Genomic DNA, 27,815 nt, shown 5'->3' with positions numbered 1-27,815 from the left:
TGAGGCACTCCACGTGTGACAGACCTCCATGCAGAATATGACCCATCTACAACCACTCTTTGTCTTCTGTGGGCAAGCCAGTTCTGGATCCACAAAGCGATGTCCCCTTGAATCCCATGCCTCCTATTTTGTCAATAAGGCTTGCATGGGATACCTTGTCAAATACTTTGCTGAAATCCATATACACTACTTCTACTGCTCTACCTTCATCAATGTGTTTAGTCGCATCCTCAAAAATTCAATCAGGCTCGTAAGGCACAACCTGCCCTTGACAAAGCTACTCAAAGCTTACTTTCTCAATAAGCCTTGCATGGGGTACCTTAGCAAATTCCTTGCTGAAATCCATATACACATCATCTACTACTCTACTTTCATCACTGTATTTAGTCACGCTCACTTGGCTGAAGCTCATTGGGTCTCACTGCCTGAAGCTGATGGGTGTCCTAATGAGCTGTAACTAATGGGGTCCCACTGAGTTGAGGTTCACTGGGCTGAAGCTCATTGGGTCTCACTGGCAGCATTTCAATAGGTCCCACCAGACTGAAGCTCATTGGGTTTGTGCTGAAGTTCACTGGGTTTCTTCAGGACCCACTGGGCTGAAGCAAATGGGGTTCCACTGAGCTGAGGCTCATTGGGTCGCATTGGGCTGCATCTCACTAGGTCCCACTGTTACGAAACTCATTGGGATCCACTGGATTTCACTGGGCTAAAGTTCATTGGGTCCCATTGGATTGTAGATAATTAGGTCACACTGGGCTGAAGCCCACTGGTTCTGCTGGGTCTCACTGGGCTCATTGGGTTCTACTGGGTTTCACCGGACTGAAACTCATTGGGTCCCACTGGGCTGAAGATCATTGGGTCCCACTCGGATTAAGCTCATTGGGTCCTACTGGACTGAAGCTCACTGGATCCTGCTGGACTGACACTCATTGGTTCCGCTGGACTGAATTAATTGGGTTCCGCAAGGCTGAAGCTCACTGAGTCCCACTGGCTAAAGTTCATTAGGTCCCACTGCACTGAAGCTCATTGGGTTCCCTTGTGTTTCACTGGGCTGAAGGTCTCTGGGTCATCTCATTGGGTCCCACTGTGCCGAATCTCTCAGGGTCTCATTGGCTCTCACTGGGCTGAAGCTCATTCATTTCCACAGGACTTAAAGACATTGGGTCCCAAATGGTACCACTGGACTGGAGCTTATTGGGTTCCACTGAGTCTCACTGTGAAGTCCAATTGGTCCCACTGGGCTGAAACTCACTGGGTCCCACAGGAGCTCTGGACTGAAGCTCACTGGGTTCCAGAGTCCCACTGTGAAGTTCAATGGGCTGAAGCTCATTGGGTCCCACAGGACTGAAGCTCACTGAGTTCCATTATGTCACGCAGGACTGACACTCATTGGGTCCTGCTGGACTGACATTTATTGGGTCCTGCTTGATTTAAACTAATTGTCCCAATGGGTTGAAGCTCATTGGGTTCCATTGGGTCCCACTGGACTGAAGATCATTGGGCCTCGCTGGGCCAAAGCTCATTGAGTCCCACTGTATGTCACTGTGCCAAAGCTCATTGGGTCCCACTGTATCTCACTGTACCGAAGCTCATTGAGTCCCACTGTATGTCACTGTGCCAAAGTACACTGGGTCCCACTGTATGTCACTGGGCTGAAGCTCATTGGGTTACATTGTGTCTCACTGGATTGAAGCTCACTGGGTACCACTCGGCTGAAGGTCATTAAGTGTCACTAAGCCAAGGCTCATTGGGTCCCATAGTATTTTTTTTGGAATGGCAAGTGTAATTTAATTCAGATAACTGCAAAGTGTTATATTTTGAAATGACAAAAAAAAGTTGGCATTCAAAATTGAATGGAATGGCAGTGGGTGCTCTTGTGGAAGAGGGGCCTTGGAGTACAGGTGTATAGTTCCTTTAAAATGGAGCCATGGGAAAACAGGGCAGTGAAGAAGTTTTTTTGACTTGCTGGCCTTCACCAGTCAGGCCTTGAATATAGAAGGTTGTAAGGTTATACTGCGATTGTACACGATTGTAAACTAACAAACATGTCTGTGACCCAATGAGCTGCAGGCTTTCGCTGTACATCCTGCACACTTGTATTATTTTGTTCAGTTTCGGTCCCACTGTTACAGAAGGAATGTGATTAAACTGAAAATGGAAGTACAAGGGTGTTGTTTGTCCTCCAAGGGACTGAACTATAGGGAAAGGTTGGGAAAGCTGAGCATTTGTACCTCGGCATGGTGGAGACTGAGGAGAGATCTCATGGAGGTACATAAAATCAGGAGGGGTATAGTATAGATCCTCGAGGGAGCCTTGATCATAAGCAGGCTGAAACTCCTGAAGACAGGTGGCAGATCAACTGATGATCCCACTGACGATAGCACAGGACAGTTAACATCTTAGTCCACGTGTATTTTCAATTCTTAGCATGAGCAGTTTTGGGGAATTTAAAACTACAGGGAGAGGGTTTGAAGGAAAGAGGTGAAAGATTTAATACGAACCTGAAGGGAATTGATTTATTTTTTTAAAAATACACACACAGAGCGAGTGTTAGATGTATGGAACCAGCTGCTAGAAGAAGTGGCAGGCACATTAGATGCAGTTACAAAGTACGTGGCCAGATCTATGGATGGCAAGAATTGAGAGCAAGGTAGACCAAGGAGACATGCCGCTACTTACCAAGTTAAGAGCTCATGGTATTACAGGAAAGTTACTAACATGGTTAGAGCATTGGCTGATTGACAGAAGCAGCAAGTAGGAATAAAAGGATCCTTTTCTGCTTGGCTGCCAGTGACTAGTGGTGTTCTGCAGGGGACCACTTCTTTTTATGCTGTACATAAATGATTTAGATGATGGAATAGATGGTTTAGCTGCCAAAATTGCAGATGATGAGAAGATTGGTGGAGTGGCAAGTAATGCTGAAGAAATGGGTAGGATGCAGGTTTGGAAAATGGTCAAGAAAGTGGCAAATGAAATACAATGAAGTACGCGTGCAGCAGCCACTCCAGGATGAATATCTGTGATCTGTCAAGTAGGATGCCGTGTACAATCCTGATTTGATGGAGACGGATGTGAGAAGCATGGAGGAACATCTGGTGAAACCTCTGAAATGCCTGTTTCGCTGCCGCTGCTACTGTGCAATTGGAAAATTTCCGGAGGGAAGGCCCCGAGTCCTTGGCTTTGCCTGTTGCTTGGCAGCCAGGGTCGAGGCACACAGCGGAGATGGTGCTCGGTGTCAGAGGGCTGGTCGGAGGCTCGAAATCTTCGGACAGACTCAGAGTTGGCTGTGGTCAGGTGCTTCCAGGGTGCTGCATCGGCAAGTTTGCGGCGCTGGAGGTTCAGGGCAGGAAGAGGTTTTCTTCCTTGTACTGTCTGCATGAGATGATGGGCTATCGGGGACTTTGAGACTTTTTTTTACCGTGCCCATGGTCTGCTCTTTATCAAATTACGGTATTGCTTTGCACTGTTGTAACTATATGTTATAATTATGTGGTTTTTGTCAGTTAGTCTTGGTCTGTCTTATGTTTCTGTGGTATCATACTGGAGGAACATTGTATCATTTCTTAATGCATGACAATAAATGAGGACTGAGTGTCCTCATAATCTAATCTAATCTAAACAATGTTGGAAAATGCATGGTCATATATTTTGGTGGTAGAAATAAATATATAGACTATTTTCCAAACAGGGAGAAAATCCAAGAATCTAGGATGCAAAGGGATTTGGGAGTCCTTGTGCAGAACAGCCTAAAGGTTAACTTGCAGGTAGAGTTGGTAGTGAGGAAGGCAAATGCTATGTTAGCATTCATTTCAAGAGGTCAAGAATACAAGAGTAGGGATGTGATGGTGAGGCTTTATAAGGCATTGGTGAGGTCTCACCTTGACTACTGTGAACAGTTTTGGGCTACTTATCTAAGAAAAGAAATGCTGGCATTAGAGAGGGTCTAGAGGAGGTTCACAAGGATGATTACAGGAATGAAAGGCTTACAAATGAGGGACACTTGATAGCTCTGGGTCTGTACTCATTGGAATTTAGAAGGATGGGGGGGATCTCTTTGAAAGCTTTCGAATGATGAGGGGTGGGGGAGTCTTGGACAAGAGGGCACAGCATCAGGATAGAGGTGTATACATTTAAAACAGAGATGTGGAAAAATTTCTTTAGCCAGTGAATGGTGAATTTGTGGAATTTATTACCACAGGCAGCTGTGGAGACTAGGTCGTTAGGTGTATTTAAGGCAGAGCTTCATAGGTCGTTAATTTGACACAGCATCAAAGGTTATGGGGAGAAGGCCAGGAAGTGGGCCTGAGGAGGGGGAGAAAAAGGATCAGCCATGATTGAATGGCAGAGCAGACTCAATGGGTCAAATGGCCTATATCTGCTCCTATGTCTTATGGTCTTAAGTTCTAAAAAATGAGATTACCTTGAATATACTTATTGGGTGGCATGGACACATATGGGCTGAAGGGCCGTTTCCATTTTGTACAGCTGTATGAAATCTGTAACTGATTTTAACAGGTTTTTCAGATTTTCAGGCCACTTGCAGTTTCAGTGCATATCAATGTTTACATAAAATGACAGCCCCTTTTGCACATTTGAAAGAGCTGCTCCTGTTTGGAATTTGCCTCAGAGCCACCCTGTTGATCTTTGGACAGCCAGGTTTGTGAAGGGACGTTCTGGTCAGTTTGCTCCTGGACCTGAACAAAATGTCCAGTCATCCCAATCTTGCCCCTCATTCAAGGTTACTTCCTTGCCTAGGTGCCACTGGAGAAAGTTATTAACTCCATAACTTGTGGTTGTCACGTGGTGCTGAAGAGGAATTCAGACAGAGAAGAAATAGCTTTTTAAGTTTTAACTTTGTTGCATTTGTTAAAGTTATTTAAAGGAGGAATTCCAGCTCCTCATACTTTTTGCCATTAGTAGGTTACATACTGGGGGACGTAGAATGGACAGGGTAAAGGGGACAGAAGGTGGGTGTAAGTGAATACAGTCTGTTCTGTGAACACTGCAATTCCACCTATATTAGAGTCAGATCAGTGGCTGCTGATGATCCAATACAACTCAGGACTTGCATGGAATTTCTCAACTTATTTGCAGATTTATGTGTCAGAATTCTAATGGCTCTATCAATGAATCCAAAATCTAGGACTGATTTAATGAGATTGAGAGAAATATACAGAAATGATTAGGGAGGGATTAACTGATGGACAGATGCACAAAATCAGAGGAAATGTAGTTACTGGTATCTGGAATTCACTGCCTGAGGAGCTATTGTGAATAGAAGGTCCTTGTGCATAGTGTGAAACATATCCCTGCACAATCTCACAAACATTTCATTTTACACAAGGAGTGTTGACAAGCCCACAACATGGCTGTTCATTTCAGTCCAGTTCTACTAGGATCATGTTAACTGAAGCAGCATCTTCGTGAGGGAGAAGATTACAAAAGTCCAGGAAACAGGTGCTGCAAAAGGACAATTGTGAGCACAATGATCAGTCCGCACAGCAGCATCACCACCCAGACAGGGAACAGTTCTGTAAAACAAATCATTATTGTTATCGGCCATCATTACAGTACATTGCAATAAACTCCCCACAACCATCACTCCTGAGCCCCACTACAGGAATGCGGAGCCAACATGGGGCAGAGTGTGAGATGGCTGTCGGGCTGAGACAATAAGACTCAGCATCATGCTTTAACTGATGTGGTGTTGTTAGGTAAACCATTACATGCTGGGAAGTATGCACATCTGAGACAGAAGAACAGCCTGGTCTTCCTCAGTGTCTAATTCTGACTAAACCAGCTTTCTACATTAACATATGAGTTATAAACTTGGAGAAGAAAGCAGTAATCAAACAGCTTGTGCTGAGCACAGATTAGAGAAATCCATAAATCTGGGACTTACGCCTGCTGGGAACCAGATGCAATTTACATCGGCTGTCTACAGCCACACTCAACAATGCAGCCTCACTCTCTCCAGTCATCTCCCTGGCTTGACGGACATCAGGTAGGAAGGCCAAGTCAGTCACCACAATCCCATGTGTTTCTCTCATGTAGTAAACTTGCTGTGTTCAGCAAAACAAAAAGGAACAGAGTAATTCCAATTTAATTTTCTCTTTACTTCATCAAAACACCATCAGTCTCTCCCATCTCCTCTCCACCAGTTCAAAATTTCCCAGGTAGCTCATCTCTCCTGCTTGATATTACTTTTTCCAGCATCCTCCCGAACTTCACAATCTTTCTAATGCACTTTGTCTAATTTTAAAACCTCCTTCAGCCGAAGCCAACTGATCACCACAATGCTACCTAGACTAGAGGATGTAAGACATGGGCAGAATTCGGCCATTCAGCCCATCAAGTCTGCTCTGCTATTTCATTTTGGCTGATTTATTATCCCTCTCAACCCCATTTTCTTGCATTCTCCCCATAACCCTTGAATCCCTCACCATTGTGTGCAGTTTTGGGCTCCTTATTTTAGAAAGGATGAGCAGGAATGAATCATACCATATGATTACCATATGGTTACCATATGAGGAACGTCTGGCAGTTCTTGGGCTGTATTTCCTGGAGTTTAGGAAAATGAAACATTCAGGAAATATTCTGAACATTAAAAGGCCTGAACAGATTAGATATGGGAAAGTTGTTTCCCATGCTAGGGGATTCTAGAACAAAAGGGCATGACTTCAGGATTGAAGGACGTCCATTTAGAAAAGAGATGCGGAGAAATTACTTTAGTCAGACAGGTAAATCTGTGGAATTTGTTGTCATGAGCAGCTATGGAGGCCAAGTCATTGGGTGTATTTAAGGCAGAGATAGATAGGTTCTTGATTAGCCAGGGCATCAAAGGGTATGGGGAGAAGGCAGGGGAGTGGGATTGACTGGAAGAATTGGATCAACCCATGATTCAATGGCGGAGCAGACTTGATGGGCTGAATTGCCTACTTCTGCTCCTATATCTTGTGGTCAATCAAGAACCTATCAACCTCCGCTTTGAGGTATAATGAGGGGTGGACAAACTCAAGTTATTTTCTCTGGAGCAGTGGAGACTGAGAGGAGATCTGAAGAGTTTACAAGATTATGATAAGTATAGACAGCGAAGACAAACTGTATCTTTTTCCTGGGGTAGAATTATCAAGTACTGTAGAGCACACATTTAAAGTGAAATGGAGTAGTTTAAAGGAGATGTGTTAGGCAAGTTTTGTTGTTTACACAGAGTGTGGTAGGTGCCTGGAAGGTGCTGCGGGGGAGTGGTGTGGGAAGGTACAATAGTGGTGTTTAAGAAGCTGTTCAATAGACACATGAATATACAGGGCATAGAGGAAGATGGATCATGTGTAGTTTCATTTGAACTTGTTCTGGCACAAATGACATTGAGGGTAACCTTACAGCTGTATATAAAGTAAATTGTGACATGAGAGTGGTGCGGACAGCCCAATGCAACTGTAGTTGTGAACTTCCCATGATTCAGGACACTTACAAGGACAGGTTGTAGGACCTGAGTCACCCCAACCACTATCTATTCCAGCTGCTACCATCTGGGAAATGATCCCACAGCATAAAAACCAGGACCAACAGCCTCCAGGACAGTTTCTTCCACCAGGCCATCAGACTGATTAACTCACACTGATTTGAGTGTACTCTATATTAGATTGACTATTCTATTTATTATAAATTACTATGTTTGCTCATTTAGATGGAGACATAACGTAAAGATCCTCATGTATGTGAGGATGTAAGCAGTAGTCACTTCAATTCAATTCAATGTGGGCTGAAGGACCTCTTCCTGTTCTGTATTGTTCTATGTTCTATGAGGTGGTGGAGAAGGGGCTTTTCCCTTTCTGATGAGTGAGGATATAACAGCAGTGCTTAGAGAGGATTTTTTGGGGGGTTGTTCAGTGAGGACATATGGACAGAAGAAAGAGTTAATCACTGATGGGTCTGTACTACAATAATCAGTGGGAATTAAAGGAACAGTGATGGAGGGAGACTGTAGAGAGCTGGAAGCAGAATAAGGTAGTGAGTGGAAGATTTTAACTTAACTTCCCTAATATGGATTGCGCATCATGCAAAGGGTTTGGATGGGGTGGAACTTGTTAAATGTACCCAAAAAGTCATCCTTAATCAGGAAGATGGGCTGAAAACCACAACACCTGGCACAGATATTGTGTACAGCTTTAGTTATAGGAAAGATGTGATCAAACTGGAATGAGTGCAAAGAAGATTTACGAGAACGTTGCCGGGACTCGAGAACATGAGCTATAAGGAGAGGTTAGGTAAGCAAATAATTTATTCTTTGGAAAGATGACCTTATAGAGGCGTATAAAATCATGAAGGGCGGAGAAGGGCAGCTTCAGAAAACAAAGGCATCCCTTGAAGACCATGTTAGGGATCTAGAGCAGCAGCTGGATGATCTTTATGGCATTGTAGCCATTAGTGAAACTTGGCTACAGGAGGGGCAGGACTGGCAGCTTAATGTTCCAGGTTTCCAGTGTTTCAGACGTGATAGAGGCAGAGGGATGAAGGGTGGGGTGGGGTGGTGGTAGCATTGCTAGTCAAGGAAAATGTTACAGCAGTGCTCAGGCAGGACAGATTAGAGGGCTTGTCTACAGAGGCCATATGGGTGGAGCTGAGAAACAGGAAAGGTATTACCACATTAATGGGGTTGCATTATAGACCACCCAATAGTCAGCGAGAATTGGAGGAGCAAATCTGCAGAGAGATAGCAGACAACTTCAGGAAACATAAAGTTGTGATAGTAGGGGATTTTAATTTTCCACATATTGATTGGGACTCCCATACTGTTAAAGGTCTAGTTGGGTTAGAGTTTGTAAAATGTGTCCAGGAAAGTTTTCTAAATCAATATATAGAGGTACTGACGAGAGAGGATGCAATATTAGATCTCTTATTAGGAAATGAGTTGGGACAGGTGACAGAAGTATGTGTAGGGGAACACTTTGGTTCCAGTGATCACAACAACATTAGTTTCAACTTGATCATGGTTAAAGATAGATCTGGTCTTCGGGTTGAGGTTCTAAACTGGAAAAAGGCCAAATTTGAAGAAATGAGAAAGGATCTAAAAACCATGGATTGGGACAGGTTGTTCTCTGGCAAGGATGGCTTTGGTAAGTGGGAGGCCTTCAAAGGAGAAATTTTGAGAGTGCAGAATTTGTATATACGTTCCTGTCAGAATTAAAGGCAAAGTGAATAAGGATAAGGAACCTTGGTTCTCTAGGGATATTGGAACTCTGATAAAGAAGAAGAGAGAGATGTATGTCATGTATAGGAAACAGGGAGCAAAAAAGGTACTTGAGGAGTATAAAAAATGCAAAAAAATACTTAAGAAAGAAATCAGGAGGGCTAAAAGAAGACATGAGGTAGCTTTGGCAATCAAGGTGAAGGATAATCCAAAGAGCTTCTACAGGTATATTAAGAGCAAAAGGATAGTAAAGGATAAAATTGGTCCTCTTGAAGATCAGAGTGGTCGGCTATGTATGGAATCAAAAGAAATGGGGCAGATCTTAAATTTTTTTTTTGCATCTGTATTTACTAAGAAAACTGGCATGGAGTCAATGGAAATAAGGCAAACAAGTAGTGAGGTCATGGAACCTATACAGATTGAAGAGGAGGAGGTGCTTGCTATCTTGAGGAAAATCAGAGTAGATAAATCACCCAGGACCTACAGGGTATTCCCTCAGACCTTGAAGGAGACTAGTTTTGAAATTGCAGGGGCCCTGGCAGATATATTTAAAATGTCGGTATCTATGGGTGAGGTGCCAGAGGATTGGAGGATAGTTCATGTTGTTCCGTTGTTTAAAAAAGGCTCTAAAAGTAATCCCAAAAATTACAGGCCAAAAAGTTTGACGTTGGTAGTAGGTAAATTATTGGAAGGAGTACTAAAGGATAGGATCTACAAGAATTTAGATAGACAGGGACTTATTAGGGAGAGTCAACATGGCTTTGTGCATGGTAGGTCATGTTTAACAAATCTATTAGAGTTTTTCGAGGAAGTTACAAGGAAAGTGGATGAAGGGAAGGCAGTGGATGTTGTCTACATGGACTTCAGTAAGGCGTTTGACAAGGTCTCACATGTGAGGTTAGTTCGGAAGATTCAGTCGCTAGGTATACGTGGTGAGGTAGTAAACTGGATTAGACTTTGGCTCAATGGGAGAAGTCAGAGAGTGGCAGTGGAGGATTGCTTCTCTGAGTGGAGGCCTGTGACTAGTGGTGTGCCACAGGGATCAGCGCTGGGTCCATTGTTATTTGTCATCTATATCAGTGATAATGTGGTAAATTGTTGATTTGCAGATGATACAAAGATTGGAGGTGTAGTGGACAGTGCGGAAGGTTTTCAAAGCTTGCAGAAGGATTTGGACTAGCTGGAAAAATGGGCTCAGAAGTGGCAGATGGAGTTTAATACAGACAAGTGTGAGGTATTGCACTTTGGAAGGAAAAACCAAGGTAGAACATACAAGGTAAATGGTAGGGCACTGAGGAGTGCAGTAGAACAGAGGGATCTAGGAATACAGATACAAAACTCCCTAAAAGTGGCGTCACAGGTAGATAGGGTAGTAAAGAGAGCTTTTGGTACATTGGCCTTTATAAATCAAAGTACTGAGTATAAGAGTTAGAATGTTATGGTGAGGTTGTATACGGCATTGGTGAGGCCGAATTTGGAGTACTGTGTTCAGTTTTGGTCACCAAATTACAGGAAGGATATTAATAAGGTTGAAAGAGTGCAGAGTTGCTTTAGCAAGGAGAGCAATCTTGCTTAAATGGAAGGCGTCAACTCCTCCTAAACATCTTCAATGGCTACATGATATTATGTCTTATTTAAATTTAGAGAAGATCTGCTGCTCAGTCTTAAATTCGAAACAATCTTTTTATGATATCTGGGGACCTTTCCTAAATTACTTTTCCAATTTATAAAGTTTAACAGTGCACAGACTTTTATGTATATTTCTATCTTCTCTTTATAAGCGAATATGTTTTTTTCTGGTTATCCATGATCACCCATCAGCTTTTTTCTTTGGTAGTTGGTAGGGGGGTTGACTTTTTTTTTACATAAAAAATTTCTTTTAACCTTCTTATAACCTACCTTTAAATTTTTGGTTACAGATTGGTATACCTTTATGTGATATGCTATAACATTTTGATCAATTTTATTACAATATATGAATGTACACAATTTATTTTGAGATGTATCTTTGTGTTGCACTCTGTAAATCTTGTTTTTTCTTCTGAATAAAAATACTGTAAAAAGAAAGAAAGAGTGCAGAGAAGGTTTACAAGGATGTTGGACTTGGGAAACTGAGTTACCGAGAAAGGTTGAACAGGTTAGGACTTTATTCCCTGGAGCGTAGAAGAATGAGGGGAGACTTGATAGAGGTATATAAAATTATGATGGGTATAGATAGAGTGAATGCAAGCAGACTTTTTCCACTGAGGCTAGGGAAGAAAAAAACCAGAGGACATGGGTTAAGGGTGAAGGGGGAAAAGTTTAAAGGGAAAACTGGGGCGGGGGCTTCTTCACACAGAGAGTGGTGGGAGTGTTGAATGAGCTGCCAGATGAAGTGGTAAATGTAGGTTCACTTCTAACATTTAAGAAAAACTTGGACAGGTACATGGATGGGAGGTGTATGGAGGGATATGGGCCAGGTGCAGGTCAGTGGGACTAGGCAGAAAAATGGCTCAGCACAGCCAAGAAGGGCCAGAAGGCCTGTTTTTGTGCTGTAATGTTCTATGGTTCTACTTGTATGGGAGAGTGAGGAGTTAATTGGTCAGTTACAGGGAAGTAGTCACACCAAAGTTGCAGGAGGTGAGTAGCTGGGTGACTGTCGAGAGAAATGGAAATGTGAATTGGCCATTAGCGCAAGGCACCCCTGTGGCCATTCCCCTCAATAGGAAATCTCTAGATCTTACTAAAGTCTCTGGTCATGCATCCATATAAAAAAACACTGAACAAGAATGGTGTTCATGGAAAGACACCACTGAGGAAACTACAGTAATGCTTTCCAAAAAAACACTGCTGCACATCTCAAGTTTGCAGAAGACAACCAGGATGTTCTAAATCACTTCTAGGACAATGTTCCATGGCCTGATGAAGCAAACCTTCATCCCAACTGTGAAGCATAGTGGAAGGAACATCATGGTTTGGGGCTGCTTTGCTGCCTCAGGGCCTGGAAAGCTTGTAATTATTGAGGGAACAATTAATTCAAAATTGTATCAATGCATTTTACAAGAGGATATTAGGGTAGCAGTCCATTACCTGGAGCTTAATAGAAGATGGATAATGCATTAAGATAATTATCTCAAAAACAACAGTAAATCTACAACAGAATGGTTTAAAAAGAAGAAAATTCATGGTTTGGAGTGGCTGAGTCAAAGTCCTGATTATAATCGTATAGAAATGTTGTGGAAGGACCTGAAGCAAGCAGTTCATGCAAGGAAGCCCAACAATTCCCAGAGTTAAAGCAGTTTTGTAAGGAGGAACGGCCTAAAATTCCTTCAAGCCAATGGGCAGGACTGATCAACAGTTACCAGAAACATTTGGTTGAAGTTATTTCTGTACAAGAGGGTCACGCCAGTTACTGAAAGCAGAGGTTCACATAACCTTTCCAACAAATACATGTAGTAGAAAACCTACAGCACGATACAGGCCCTTTGGCCCACAAAGTTGTGCTGAATATTAGATCATTTTTCTAAATAAATAAATGAACAAGTATAATGTTTTTTGTGTTATTTATTTAACTGGGTTCCCTTTATCTAGTTTTAGGACATGTGAAGATCTGATCACCTTTTTGGTTATATTTATGCAGAAAATGAGAAAATTCTACAGGGTTCATAGACTTTCTAGCACCACTGTATGCTGTAGATCAATGATTTAGATGATAGATATATGGCTTTGTTGCCAAGTTTGAAGATGATACAAAGATTGATGGAGGGGAAAGTAACATTGAAGAAACAGTAGGACGCAGAAGGACTTAGGACGGATTAGAAGAATGGGCAAGAAAGTGGCAAATGAAATACAATGTTGGAAAATGCATGGTCATGCACTTTGGTAGTAGAAGTAAATGTGCAAACTATTTTCCAAACGGAGAAAATCCAAAAATCAAAAAATTTGCGATGCAAAGCAACTTGGGAGTCCTTGCACAGAACACCTGAAGGTTAACTTGCAGGTAGAGTCGGTGGTGAGGAAGGCAGACACAATGTTAGCATTCATTTCAAAAGGTCGAGAATACAAGAGCAGGGATGTGATGCTGAGACTTTATAAAACACTGGTGATGCCTCACCTTGAGTACTGTGAACAGTTTTGGGCTCCCCATCTTAGAAGAGTCGTGCTGGCATTGGGGGGTGTCCAGAGGAGGTTCACAAGGACGTTTCCAGGAATGAAAGGATTTCATATGAGGAACATTTGATGGCTCTGGGGCTGTATTTGCTGGAATTTAGGATGGCGGGGCGGGATTTCATTGAAACCTTCTAAATGTTGGCCTAGTGGAATTTGTTGCCACGTGCAGCTGTGGAGGCCAGATCCTTGGGTGTATTTAAGACAGAGATTGATAGGTTCCTGATTGGACATGGCATCAAAGGTTACAGGGAGAAGGCCGTGAAATAGGATTGAGGAAGAAAACAAAAGGATCAGCCATGATTGAATGACAGAGCAGACTTATTAGGCTAAATGGCTTAATTCTGCTCCTATGTCTTATGGAAACCTTCCTGAACATACCTAACAAATTCCACCCCATAAGGGGCCCAAACTTGCTCACAATAGGGGGAGCAATATCCTTGCTGGTAGGTGATTTTGCAGGAAAATGTACTATGGAATAAAAACACAAAATGCTGGCAGAACTCAGCAGGCCAGACAGCATCTATGGGAGGAAGTAGTGAAGACGTTTCGGGCTGAAAACCTTCATCAGGAGGGTATTATGGACAATGTACTATGGACATGTGGTCGATGTTTAGGGATATCTTGCAGGATGTTAGGGATAAATTTGTACCGGTGAGGAAGATAAAGAATGGTAGGGTGAGGGAACCATGGGTGACAAGTGAAGTGGAAAATCTAGTCAGGTGGAAGAAGGCAGAGTACACGAGGTTTAGAAAGCAAGGATCAGATTAGTCTATTGAGGAATATAGGGTAGCAAGAAAGGAGCTTAAGAAGGGGCTGAGAAGATTAAGAAGGGGGCATGAAAAGGCCTTGGCGAGTAGGGTAAAGGAAAACCCCAAGGCATTCTTCAATTATGTGAAGAACAAAAGGATGACAGGAGTGAAGGTAGGACTGATTAGAGATAAAAGTGGGAAGATGTGCCTGGAGGCTGTGGAAGTGAGCAAGGTCTTCAATGAATACTTCTCTTCGGTATTCACCACTAAGAGGGAACTTGATGATGGTGTGGACAATATGAGTGAGGCTGATGTTCTGGAGCATGTTAATATTAAGGGAGAAGAGGTGTTGGAGTTGTTAAAATACATTAGGACAGATAAGTCCCTGGGGCCTGACGGAATATTCCCCAGGCTGCTCCACGAGGTGAAGGAAGAGATTGCTGAGCCTCTGGCTAGGATCTTTATGTCCTTGTTGTCCACAGGAATGGTACCGGAGGATTGGAGGGAGGCGAATGTTGTCCCCTTGTTCAAAAAAGGTAGTAGGGATAGTCCGGGTAATTATAGACCAGTGAGCCTTACGTCTGTGGTGGGAAAGCTGTTGGAAAAGATTCTTAGAGATAGGATCGATGAGCGTTTAGGGAATCATGGTCTGATCAGGGACAGTCAGCATGGCTTTGTGAAGGGCAGATCGTGCCTAACAAGCCTGATAGAGGTCTTTGAGGAGCTGACCAGGCACATAGATGAGGGTAGTGCAGTGGATGTGATCTACTTGGATTTTAGTAAGGCATTTGACAAGGTTCCACATGGTAGGCTTATTCAGAAAGTCAGAAGGCATGGGATCCAGGGAAGTTTGGCCAGGTGGATTCAGAATTGGCTTGCCTGCAGAAGGCAGAGGGTCGTGGTGTCCCACAAGGATCTGTTCTGGAACCTGTACTTTTTGTGATTTTTATTAACAACCTGGATGTGGGGGTAGAAGGGTGGGTTGGCAAGTTTGCAGACAACACAAAGGTTGGTGGTGTTGTAGATAGTGTAGAGGATTGTCGAAGATTGCAGAGTGACATTGATAGGATGCAGAAGTGGGCTGAGAAGTGGCAGATGGAGTTCAACCCGGAGAAGTGTGAGGTGGTACACTTTGGAAAGACATACTCCAAGGCAGAGTACAAAGTAAATGGCAGGATACTTGGGAGTGTGGAGGAGCAGAGATCTGGAGGTACATGTCCACAGATCCCTGAAAGTTGCCTCACTGGTAGATAGGGTAGTTAAAAAAGCTTGTGGGGTGTTAGCTTTCATAAGTCGAGGGATAGAGTTTAAGAGTCGCGATGTAATGACGCAGCTGTATAAAACTCTAGTTAGGCCACACTTGGAGTACTGTGTCCAGTTCTGGTCGCCTCAGTATAGGAAGGATGTGGAAGCATTGGGAAGGGTACAGAGATTTACCAGGATGCTGCCTGGTTTAGAGAGTATGGATTATGATCAGAGATTAAGGGAGCTAGGGCTTTACTCTCTGGAGAGAAGGAGGATGAAAGGAGACATGATAGAGGTGTACAAGATATTAAGAGGAATAGACAGAGTAGACAACCAATGCCTCTTCCCCAGGGCACCATTGCTCAGTACAAGAGGACATGGCTTTAAGGTAAGGGGAGGGAAGTTCAAGGGGGATATTAGAGGAAGGTTTTTCACCCAGAGAGTGGTTGATGCGTGGAATGCACTGCCTGAGTCTGTGGTGGAGGCAGATACACTAGTGAAGTTTAAGAGTCTACTTGACAGGTATATGGAGGAATTTAAGGAGGGGGGTTATATGGGAGGCGGGGTTTGAGGGTCAGCACAACTTTGTGGGCCGAAGGGCCTGTAATATGCTGTACTATTCTATGTTCTATAATACTTCAAGTGAGGCTTCAGCAGTGTCTCAATGTTATACTCTGCTTTTATATTCTAGTCCTCTTGAAATGAATGCTAATAATGCATTTGCCTACCTTACCACAGTATTTTCTCCCCATTTAGAAAATAATCAACCCTTTCATTTCTTCTGCCAAAGTGCATGACCAAACACTCCCCCACACTGTATTCCTTCTGCCTCTTCTTTGCCCATTCTCCTCATCTGTCTAATTCCTTCTGGAGTATCTATGTGTCCTCAAGACTACAAGCTCTTCTACCTATCTTCATATTGCCTGCAAACTTTGCAACAAAGTAATATCATCAAAATCATTGACATATAACCTAAAAGTGGTTCCTTAAAGTGGCTATAGCCAGGGATGGTAATGGTGACAAGCTCCCTTTACCAATGTTCCCAAATGTATGTGCCTCAAATAGCCTCTGACAACCAAGTTCAGCTCCTGGTCTTCATGTGTGACTTAGCTACTAAGCCTGGTGGAACCGTTTCTACAGACCCTTGTGAAGCACCACTAATCACCAGCAACCAACCAGAAGAGGCTCCATTTCTTCCCACTCTTTTCCCCCAGCCAATCAGTCACTGCTTTATCCATGCTACAATCTTTCCCTAATACTATGGGCTTGTAGCTTGTTAAGCAGTCTCATGTGTGGCACCTTGTCAAAAGCCTTCTAAAAATCCAAGTACACATATCAACCAATTCTCCTTTGTCTATCCTGCTTGTTATTTCTTCAGGGAATTACAACAGATTTGTCAGCCACAATTTTCCCTTGAGAAACCATGATGCTTATCGCCTATTTTATCATGAATCTTGAAACTACGTCCTTAGCAATCAACTCCAACCACTTAACAACCATTGAGGTCAGACTAACTGGTCTATAGTTTTTTTTTTCTGCCTCGTTCTCTTCTTGGAGAGTGGAGTGACGTTTGCAATTTCCAGTCTTCAGGAGCCATTTCAGAATCTAGTGATCATTGAAAGTCATTATTAAATGCCTCCACGTTTTCTTCAGCCACCTCTTTCAGAACTCTGTGGTGTACACCATCTGGTCCAGATGATTTATCTATCTTCAGACCTTTCAGTTTCCCAATAACCTTCTCTCTAGTTATGGTAACTTCTACACTTTATGACCCCTGACACCTGGAGCTTCCACTGTTAGTGTTAGTGTCTAAGATACTGTTAATGTTTTCCACCATGAAGACTGATGCAAACTTCTTATTCAATATGTCTGCCATTTCCTTGCCCCACGTACAACCTCTGCAGCATCATTATTTTTCAGTGGTTCAATATCCATTCTCACCTCTCTTTTACACTTTATGTAGCTGAAGAAACTTTTGGTATCCAATATTATTGGCTAGCTTACTTTCATATTCCGCATTTACCTTCTTAGTGACTTCTTAGTTGCCTTCTGTTGGTTTTTAAAAGCTCCCCAATCCCCTAACTCCCCTCTAATTTTGCTTTATTACACGCCTTCTCTTTGACTTTTACGTTGGCTTTGACTTTCATTGTTAGCCATGGTTGTGTCATCTTGCCTTTAGAATATGTCTTCATGTTTGGGATTTGTGTATCCTATGCATTCCAAAGTAATTGCAAAGCCATTGCTGCTCTGTTGTCATCCTTGCCAGTATTCTTTCCAACCAATTCTGCCAACTCCTCTCTCATGTCACTCTAATTTCCTTTTCTCCACCGTAATACAGGTACATCTGACTTTAGTTTCTCCAGAAAGGAAGTATATGTGAGAGGCCGGTGTTCTATGCTCAGTGTCAGATGTGGGAAGCCCTGGAGTCTCCCAGCCACCCATACCTGCACCCGGTGTGTTGAGCTACAGCTCGACATTAGGGAACTGCAGCTGAAGCTTGATGACCTTTGTCTGGTCAGGGAGAGCGAGGAGGTGATAGAAAGGAGTTATAGGCAGGTGGTCACACCGGGGCCACGGGAGACAGACAAATGGGTAACAGTCAGGAGAGGGAAGGGCTCGAGTCAGGTACTAGAGAGTACCCCTGTGGCTGTCCCCCAGTACAATAAGTACTCCAGTTTTAGAGTACTGGGCAGCCTACTTGGGGAAAGCAGCCGTTCCTCTGGCACAGAGTCCGGCCCTGTGGCTCAGAAGGGTAGGGAAAGGAATAGAAAGGCAGTAGTGATAGGGGGCTCAATGGTTAGGGGTTCAGACAGGTGATTCTGTGGACGCAGAAAAGAATCTCGGATGGTAGTTTGCCTCCCAGGTGTCAGGGTCCGGGATGTTTCAGATCGCGTCCAAGATATCCTGCAGTGGGAGGAAGAACAGCCAGAGGTCATGGTACATATTGGTACCAATGACATAGGTAGGAAAAGAGAAGAGGTCCTGAAAACAGATGACAGGGAGTTAAGGAAGTTGAGAAGTAGTACTGCAAAGGTAGTAATCTCGGGATTACTGCCTGTGCCATGTGACAGTGAGTATAGGAATAGAATGAGGTAGAGGAATAGAATGAGATGGAGGATAAATGCATGGCTGAGGGATTGGAGCAGGGAGCAGGGATTCAGATTTCTGGATCATTGGGACCACTTTTGGGGCAGATGTGACCTGTGCAAAAAGGATGGGTTGCACTTGAATCCCGGGGAGACCAATGTCCTGGTGGGGAGGTTTGCTAAGGCTACTGGGGAGAGTTTAAACTAGAATTGTTAAGGGGTGGGAACTGAGCTGAAGAGAGTGGGGAAGAGTAGGTTGGCTCACAAATAGAGAAAGCTTGGAGAGAGTGCGAGAGGGAGGATAGCAGGTGATAGAGAAGAGACGCGCTCAGACCGAAGGTTTGAGATGCATCTATTGAGATGCAGGGAGCGTTGTGAACAAAGCGGATGAGCTTAAAGCTGGATCAGAGCTTGGAGATATGATGTGGTGGCCATTACAGAGACTTGGATGGCTCACGGACAGGAATAGTTACTTCAACTGCCAAGTTTTAAATGTTTCAGGAAGGACAGGGAGGGAGGACTAGCCAGCACGGACTAGAAGGGCCGAGATGGCCTGTTTCCGTGCTGTAATTGTTATATGGTTATATGGAGGCAAAAGAGGTGGGGGCATGGCATAGGACCTATCAAGTGTGACAGTCAGAAAGTATTATGGAACCGGAGGAAATAGTAGAGGTACTTAATGAATACTTTACTTCAGTATTCATTTACTAGGATGTTACCTGGGTTTCAGCAATTAAGTTACAGAGAAAGGTTGAACAAGTTAGGTCTCTATTCATTGGAGCGTAGAAGGTTGAGGGGGGATTTGATCGAGGTATTTAAAATTTTGAGAGGGATAGATAGAGTTGACGTGAACAGGCTGTTTCCATTGAGAGTAGGGGAGATTCAAACTAGAGGACATGATTTGAGAGTTAGGGGGCAGAAGTTTAAGGGAAACACGAGGGGGTATTTCTTTACTCAAAGAGTGATAGCTGTGTGGAATGAGCTTCCTGTAGAAGTAGTAGAGGCCAGTTCAGTTGTGTCATTTAAGGTAAAATTGGATAGGTATATGGACAGGAAAGGAGTGGAGGGTTATGGGCTGAATGCGGGTAGGTGGGACTAGGTGAGATTAAGGGTTCGGCATGGACTAGGAGGGCCAAGATGGCCTGTTTCCGTGCTGTGATTGTTATATGGTTATATGGTTATTCACAATGGAAAAGGATCTTGGTGATTGTAGTGATGACTTCCAGCGGACTGAAAAGCTTGAGCATGTAGATATTATGAAAGAGGATGTGCTGGAGCTTTTGGAAAGCATCGTTGGATAAGTCACCGGGACCAGACGATATGTACCCAGGCTACTGTGGGAGGAGACTGCTGAGCCTCTGGCGATGATCTTTGCATCATCAGTGGGGACAGGAGAGGTCCAGGAGGACTGGAGGGTTGCGGATGTTGTTCTCTTATTCAACAAAGGGAACAGAGATAGCCCCAGAAATTATAGACCAGTGAGTCTTACTTCAGTGGTTGGTAAGTTGATGAGGAAAATCCTGACAGGCAGGACTTATGAGCACTTAGAGAGGTATAATATGATTAGGAACAGTCAGCATGGCTTTGTCTAGGGCAGGTCATGCCTTACGAGCCTGATTGAATTTTTTGAGGATGTGACTCAACATTTTGATGATGGAAGAGCAGTAGATATAGTATATATGGATTTCAGCAAGGCACTTGATGCTTACTGACAAAGTAAGGAGGCATGGGATCCAAGGGGAACATTGCTTTGCAGATCCAGAACCAGCTTGCCTACAGAAGGCAAAGAGTGGTTGTAGATGGGTCATAGTCAGTCACCAGTGAAGTGCATCAGGGATCAGTTCTGGGACCCTTACTCTTCATGATTTTTATAAATGACCTGGATGAGGAAGTGGAGGGATGGGTTAGTAAATTCGCTGATGACACAAAGGTTGGAGGTGTTGTGGATAGTGTGGAGGGCTGTCAGAGGTTACAGCGGGACATTGATAGGATGCAAAACTGGGCTGAGAAGTGGCAGATGGAGTTCAACCCAGATAAGTGTGAGGTGGTTCATTTTGGTACTTAAATATGATGGCAGATTATAGTATTACTGGTAAGACTGTTGGCAGTGTGAAGGATCAGAGGGACCTTGGGGTCCAAGTCCATAGGGCGCTCAAAGCAGCTGCGCAGATTGACTGTGTTTATAAAGGTGTATGGTGTATTGGCCTTCATCAATCGTGGAATTGAATTTAGGAGCCGAGAGGTAATGTTGCAGCTAAATAGGATACTGGTCAGACCCCACTTGGAGTACTGTGCTCAGTTCTGGTTACCTCACTACAGGATGTGGAAGCCATAGAAGGGGTGCAGAGGAGATTTACAAGGATGTTGCCTGGATTGGGGAGTGAACTCGGCCTTTTCTTCCTGGAGTGACAGAGGATGGGAGATGACCTGATAGAGGTGTATAAGATGATGAGAGGCATTGATCTTGTGGATAGTCAGAGGTTTTTTCCCAGGGCTGAAATAGTTGCCACAAGAGCACACAGGTTTAAGGTGCTGGGGAGTATGTACAGAGGAGATGTCAGGGTAAGTTTTTTTTATGCAGAGTGGTGAGTGTGTGGAATGGGCTGCCGGCAGCAGTGGTGGAGGTGGATACAATAGGGTCTTTTAAGTGGCTTTTAGATAGGTACATGGAACTTAGTAAATTAGAGAGCTATAGGTAAGTCTAGTAATTTCTAAGGTAGGGGCATGTTTGGCACAACTGTGAGCCGAAGGGCCTGTTTTGTGCTGTAGGTTTTCTATGTTTCTAACACCCGATCTAGAATAGCTGATTCCCTAGTGGGTTCAACCATAGGCATCTCATAGGTATTCTAGAAATTCGCTCTCTTGGAATCCAGCACCAACCTGATCTTCCCAATCTACCTGCATATTGAGATTCCCACAACTATTTTAACATTGCCCTTCAATTTCTTGTGGAAGCATTTATCCTTATTCTTTCCACCGTTCCTGGTGGAAGCAAGTCCCACAGCATTCTGTCAGAAGGACAGTAACAAAACAAAGTCTAAAACAAAAGTGACAAGTATAGGCAAAAAAAAGAAGGCTGTTTGATTACCTGGAGAGAGAAGGCAATGTAGATAGCTACAGAGCCAGTCACAGTCCCAAGTCCTATAAATGTTCCCAAATCACTGGAAAAAAAAGAGAGCATCTTACAAACAGCATGAGAGAGAGAGCATTAAACACAAAGTACACTGCAGATGCTGTGGTCAAAGCAACACATACAACACACTGGAGGAACTTAGCAGGTCGGGCAGCATCCGTGGAAATGAGCAGTCAATGTTTCGGGCCGAGACCCTTCGTCAGGACTGAAGAGGGAGGGGGCAGGAGCCCTATAAAGAAGGTGGAGGGGAAGGTGGGAAGGAGAAGGGTGGTAGGTGCCAGGTGAAAAACCAGTAAGAGCAAAGATGAAGGGGTGGGGGAGCGGAAGCAGGGAGGGGATAGGCAGGAAAGGTGAAGAAGGAATGTAAGGGGAAAGCACTATGGGTAGTAGAAGAAGGCAGAATCATGAGAGAGGTAATAGGCAGCTGGAGGAGGAGGCAGAGTGAAACTAGGATGGGGGAAGGGAGGGGAAGGGAATTACCAGAAGTTGGAGAATTCAATGTTTATGCCAAGGGGCTGGAGACTACCCAGAGGGTATATGAGGTGTTGCCCCTCCAACCTGAGTTGGCCTCATCATGGCAGTACAGGAGGTCATGTATGGACATATTCAAATGGGAATGTGAAGGAGAGTTGAAATGGGTGGCAACCGAGAGATCCTGTCTGTTGTGGCGGATGAAGCGGTCCCCCAATCTGTGTTAGGTCTCACCGATGTAGATATATCTCCCACCTGGCACTTATCCCTGCAAGCGTAGGTACTACACCTCCTCTCTTACCACCATTCAGGGCCCCAAACAGTCCTTCCAGGTGAGGCAACACTTCACTTGTGAGTCTGTTGGGGTCATCTATTGCATCCAGTGCTCCCGGTGTGGCCTCCTCTATGTCGTTAACACCCGTTTTTCACCTGGCACCTACCACCCTTCTCCTTCCCACCCTCCCTCCACCTTCTTTATAGGGCCCCTGCACCTCCCTCTTCAGTCCTACCGAAGGGTCTCAGCCTGAAACGTTGACTGCTCGTTTCCACAGATGCTGCCCAACCTGCTGAGTTCCTCCAGCGTGTTGTACATGTTGATGAGAGAGAGTATGACCAGAATGCTGTCACATTGAACAATGAATGGAAAATAACCTGTCCAACCTTTTTCTTCACAAATGCATTGACTTCCTCTGGGTCAATATACATTGCGATACAGGCTCCACAGATTTGGAATTTCATTGTAGAATGTGCCCCGTGCACTTTTCTCCGAACAGGGCAAAGGCAACAAAAATATTAACTAAGCAACACATACAAAATGCCAGAGGAACTCAGCAGGCCAGGCAGCATCTATGGTAAAAAGTACAGTCGATGTTTCAGGCCCTTTTCCATAAAGGCTGCCTGGCCTGCTGAATTCCACCAGCATTTTGTTTGTGTTGCTTGGATTTCCAACATTTTCTCTTGTTTTTAAGATTATTACCTACTACTGAGGTGCAAGTCCTACAAACACACTCACTGGGGTGTGGATTCCCCAGACACCGATCTTTATTGAGGAATTGGTTTTAGACATACAGTACTGTGCAAAAGTCTTAGGCACATATACAGTGGCGTGAAAAAGTTTGGGCACCACTAGTAAAAATTTCTGTTACTGTGAATAGTTAAGTGAGTAAAAGATAACCTGATTTCTAAAAGGCATAAAGTTAAAGATGACACATTTCTTTAATATTTTAAGCAAGATTACTTTTTTTATTTCCATCTTTTATAGTTTCAAAATAACAAAAAAAAGGCAAAGGGCCCGAGGCAAAAGTTTGGGCACCCTGCATAGTCAGTACTTAGTAACAGCTCCTTTGGCAAGTATCACAGCTTGTAAACGCTTTCTGTAGCCAGCTAAGTCTTTCAATTCTTGTTGGGGGATTTTTGCCTATTCTTCCTTGCAAAAGGCTTCTAGTTCTGTGAGATTCTTGGGCCGTCCTATATGCACTGCTCTTCTGAGGTCTATCCACAGATTTTTGATGATGCTTAGGTCAGGGGACTGTGAAGGCCATGCCAAAACCTTCAGCTTGCGCCTCTTGAGGTAGTCCATTGTGGATTTTGAGGTGTGTTTAGGATCATTATCCTGTTGTAGAAGCCATCCTCTTTTCATCTTCAGCTCTTTTACAGATGGTGTGATGTTTGCTTCCAGAATTTGCTGGTATTTAATTGAATTCATTCTTCCCTCTACCAATGAACTGTCCTCTGTGCCACTGGCTGCAACACAAGCCTAAAGCATGATCGGTCCACCCCCCTGCTTAACAGTTGGAGAGATGTTCTTCTCATGAAATTCTGCACCCTTTTTTCTCCAAACATACCTTTGCTCATTGCAGCCAAAAAGTTCTATTTTAACTTCATCAGTACACAGGACTTGCTTCCAAAATGCATCAGGCTTGTTTAGATGTTCTTTGCAAACCTCTGACACTGAATTTTGTGGTGAGGACGCAGGAAAGGTTTTCTTCTAATGACTCTTCAGCAAAGGTCATATTTGTGCAGGTGTTGCTGCACAGTAGATAAGGAGAAAGTAATGTCTGATGTGGCAGTATTTCAGTGGAGTGAGGGAAATTACAGTGGTGTGAGAGAGGAGTAATCCAAAGTAAATTGGAAGGAGCTGCTGGCAGGGATGTCAGCAGAGCTGCAATGGTGTGTGTTTCTGGGAAAAAATAAGGAAACTGCAGGACATATGTATTCCAAAAATGAAGAAATACTCAAAAGGTAAAATAGTACTACCATGGCTGACAAGGGAAGTCAAAGCTATTGTAAAAGCAAAAGAATGGGCATACAACAAAGCAAAAATTTGTGGGAAGATAGAGGATTGAGAAGTTTTTAAAAACCTACAGAGATCAACAAAAACAACCATTAAAAGGGAAAAGATGAAATATAAAAGCAAGCTAGCAAATAATATCAAAGTGGATTGTAAAAGCTTTTTCAAGTATGTAAAATATAAAAGACAGATGAGAGTGGATATAGGACCTCTAGAAAATGAGACAGAAGAAATAATAATGGGGGACAAGGAGATCGCAAATTAACTAAATGAGTATTTTGCATCAGTCTTCACTGCGGAAGATACTAACACATTATTGATATGGTATTGTCGTGTGTGAAGGAAAAGAAGTGGGTGCAGTTAATGCTACAAGACAGAAGGTGCCCAAAGAGCTAAAAGACCTAAAGGTACATAAGTCACCTGGACTAGATGAACAGCACCCTAGGGTTCTGAAAGATGTAGCATTGGAGATCGTGGTGGCATTAGAAATGATCTTTCAAAATTCTTTGGACTCTGGCACTGTGCTTGAGGACTGGAAAATTGCAAATGTCACTCCACTCTTTAATAAAGGAGGAAGGCAGCAGAAAGGAAATTATAGACCAGTTAGCCTGACCTCAGTGGTTGGGAAGATGTTAGAGTCAATTGTTAAAGATGAGGTGATGGAGTCCTTGGTGACACAAGACAAGATAGTACAAAGTCAGCATGATTTCCTTCAGGGAAAATCCTGCCTGATGAACCTGTTGGAATTCTTTGAGGAGATTACAAGTAGGATAGATAAAGGGAATACAGTGGGTATTGTATACTTGGACTTCCAGAAGGCCATTGACAAGGTGTCACAAGGCTGCTTACTAAGTTAAGAGCCCATTGTATTACAGGAAAGTTACTAACATGGTTAGAACATTGGCTGATTGGTAGGAGGCAGCAAGTGGGAATAAAAGGATCCTCTTCTGATTGGCTGCCAGTGACTAGTGGTGTTCCACAGGGACCACTTCTTTTCATTCTGTATATAAATGATTTAGCTGATGGCTTTGTTGCCAAGTTTGCAGATGTTACGAAGATTGGTGGTAGGGCAGGTGGTGTTGAGGAAAAAGGTAAGCTGCAGAAGGACATGGACAGATTTAGAGAATGGGCAAGAAAGTGGCAAATGAGATATACTGTTGGAAAATGCATGGTCATGCACTTTGGTAGTAGAAATAAATGTACGGACTATTTTCCAAACAGGAAGAAAAATCAAAAAAAATCAGAGTTGCAAAGGGACTTGAGAGTCCTTGTGCAGAACACCTTAAAGGTTAATGAACTCAGCAGGTCGGGCAGCATCCGTTGACTGCTCATTTCAACAGATGCTGCCTGATCTGCTGAGTTCATCCAGTTTGTTTGTACTTGTTGATTTAACCACAGCATCTGCAATGTACTTTGTGTTTATCTTAAAGGTTAACTTGCAGATTGAGTAGGTGGTGAGGAAGGCAAGTGCCATGTTAGCATTCATTTCAAGAGGTCTAGAATACAAGAGCAAGGATGTGATGCTAAGGCTTTATAAGGCACTGGTGAGGCCTCACCTTGAGTATTGTGAACAGTTTTGGGCCCCTCATTTAGAAAAGATATGCTGGCATTGTAGAGGGTCCAGAGGAGGTTCACAAGGATGATTCCAGGAATGAAAAGGTTATCATATGAGGAACGTTGAATGACTCTGGCTCTGTACTCACTGGAATTCTGAAAGATGAGGTGGGATCTCATTGAAACCTTTTGAATGTTGAAAGGCCTAGACAGAGTAGATGTGGAAAGGATGTTTTCCATGGTGGGAGAGTCTAGGACAAGAGGGCACAGCCTCAGGATAGAGGTGTGCCCTTTCAAAACAGAGATGCAGAGAAATTTCTTTAGCCAAAGGGTAGTGAATTTTGTGGAATTTGTTGCCACATGCAGCTGTGGAGGCCAAGTCACTGGGTGTATTTAAGGCAGAGATTGATAGGTTCTTGATTGGACGTGGCATCAAAGGTTACGGGGAGAAGGGTGCGAACTGGGGTTGAGGAGGAGAAGCAAAAACGATCAACTATGATTGATGGCGGAGCAGTCTCGATGGGCCTAAGTCTTGCTCCCATGTCTTATGGTTTATTGGTATTATGACAAGAAGAGTGACATCAGCTCTGACCTCAGGCACACCGTTAGTCACAAGCCTCCAGTTCAAGAAGCAACGTTCCCCCATTACCCTCTGCTTCCTAGCATGAAGCCAATTGTGTAATCAATTACAAACACGAGGAAATCTGCAGATGCTGGAAATTCAAGCAACACACACAAAATCCTGGTGGAACACAGCAGGCCAGGCAGCATCTATAAGGAGAAGCACTGTTGACGTTTCGGGCCAAAACCCTTCATCAGGACTAACTGAAAGGAAAGATAGTAAGAGATTTGAAAGTAGCAGGGGGAGGGAAAAATGCAAAATGATAGAGACCGGAGGGGGTGGGGTGAAGCTGAGAGCTGGAAAGGTGATTGGCAAAAGGGATGCAGAGCTGGAGAAGGGAAAGGATAATTGGATGGGAGGCCTAGGGAGAAAGAAAGGGGTAGGGGAGCACCAGAGGGAGATGGAGAACAGGCAAGGGCAGAAAGAGAGAAAAAAAAGTAGGGGGAAAAAAAACTAAATATATCAGGGATGGGGTAAGAAGGGGAGGAGGGGCATTAACGGAAGTTAAAGAAGTCAATGTTCATGCCATCAGGTTGGAGGCTACCCAGCCGATATATAAGGTGTTGTTCCTCCAACCTGAGTGTGGCTTCATCTTGACAGTAGAGGAAACCATGGATAGACATATCAGAATGGGAATGGGACATGGAATTGAAATGTGTGGCCACTGGGAGATCCTGTTTTCTCTGGCGGACAGGGCGTAGGTGTTCAGTGAAATGGTCTCCTTGTCTGCGTCGGGTCTCACCAATACATAAAAGGCCACACCGGGAGCACCAGACGCAGTATACCACACCAGCCGACTCACAGGTGAAGTGTCGCCTCACCTGGAAGGACTGTCTGGGGCCCTGAATGGTGGTGAGGGACGAAGTGTAAGGGCAGGTGTAGCACTTGTTCGGCTTACAAGGATAAGTGCCAGGAGGGAGATCGGTGGGAAGGGATGGGGGGATGAATGGACAAGGGAGTCGTGTAGGGAGCGATCCCTGTAGAAAGCAGAAAGGGAGGGGGGAGGGAAAGATGTGCTTGGTAGTGGGATCCCGTTGGAGGTGGCTTTTTTTTGGGGAGATCCCCAGAGTTGATAAGGTTGGTGATGGTATAGAAGACAGTGGCCTGGTGCTCCTTAGTGGGGTCATGATCAAGGGTTAAATAAGAGGAGGTATCTGAGAGTTGTCGCTGTGCCTCGGCTAGGTAGAGGTCAGTACGCCAGACTATAACAGCTCCCCCCTTATCTTCCTTTCTTTCTTTCTTTTTTTTGGGAGATCCCCGGAGTTGATAAGGTTGGTGATGGTATAGGAGACAGTGGTCTGGTACTCCTTAGTGGGGTAAGGA

At 43.9% G+C, this 27,815-nt stretch overlaps 1 protein-coding gene across 1 annotated transcript in view; it reads right to left on the bottom strand.

The window, feature by feature from the left end:
• Positions 1–5,131: 5,131 nt before the first annotated feature.
• preb (prolactin regulatory element binding) overlaps positions 5,132–27,815 on the bottom strand; it is a 61,799-nt gene continuing 39,115 nt past the window's right edge. The window contains exons 7-9 of the mRNA XM_059985397.1: positions 21,511–21,583; positions 5,903–6,062; positions 5,132–5,531 (exon numbers count right to left, since the gene is read on the bottom strand). Coding sequence (XP_059841380.1) covers positions 5,437–5,531; positions 5,903–6,062; positions 21,511–21,583 — 328 coding nt within the window. The 3' untranslated portion in view covers positions 5,132–5,436. The remainder of the gene's footprint in view (positions 5,532–5,902; positions 6,063–21,510; positions 21,584–27,815) is intronic.

This window comes from Hypanus sabinus, chromosome 12 (assembly GCF_030144855.1).
Source record: "Hypanus sabinus isolate sHypSab1 chromosome 12, sHypSab1.hap1, whole genome shotgun sequence".
NCBI classification, from domain to species: domain Eukaryota; kingdom Metazoa; phylum Chordata; class Chondrichthyes; order Myliobatiformes; family Dasyatidae; genus Hypanus; species Hypanus sabinus.
Note: the sequence above shows the minus strand (reverse complement) of the source record. Positions and strands in the feature narration are given on the sequence as shown.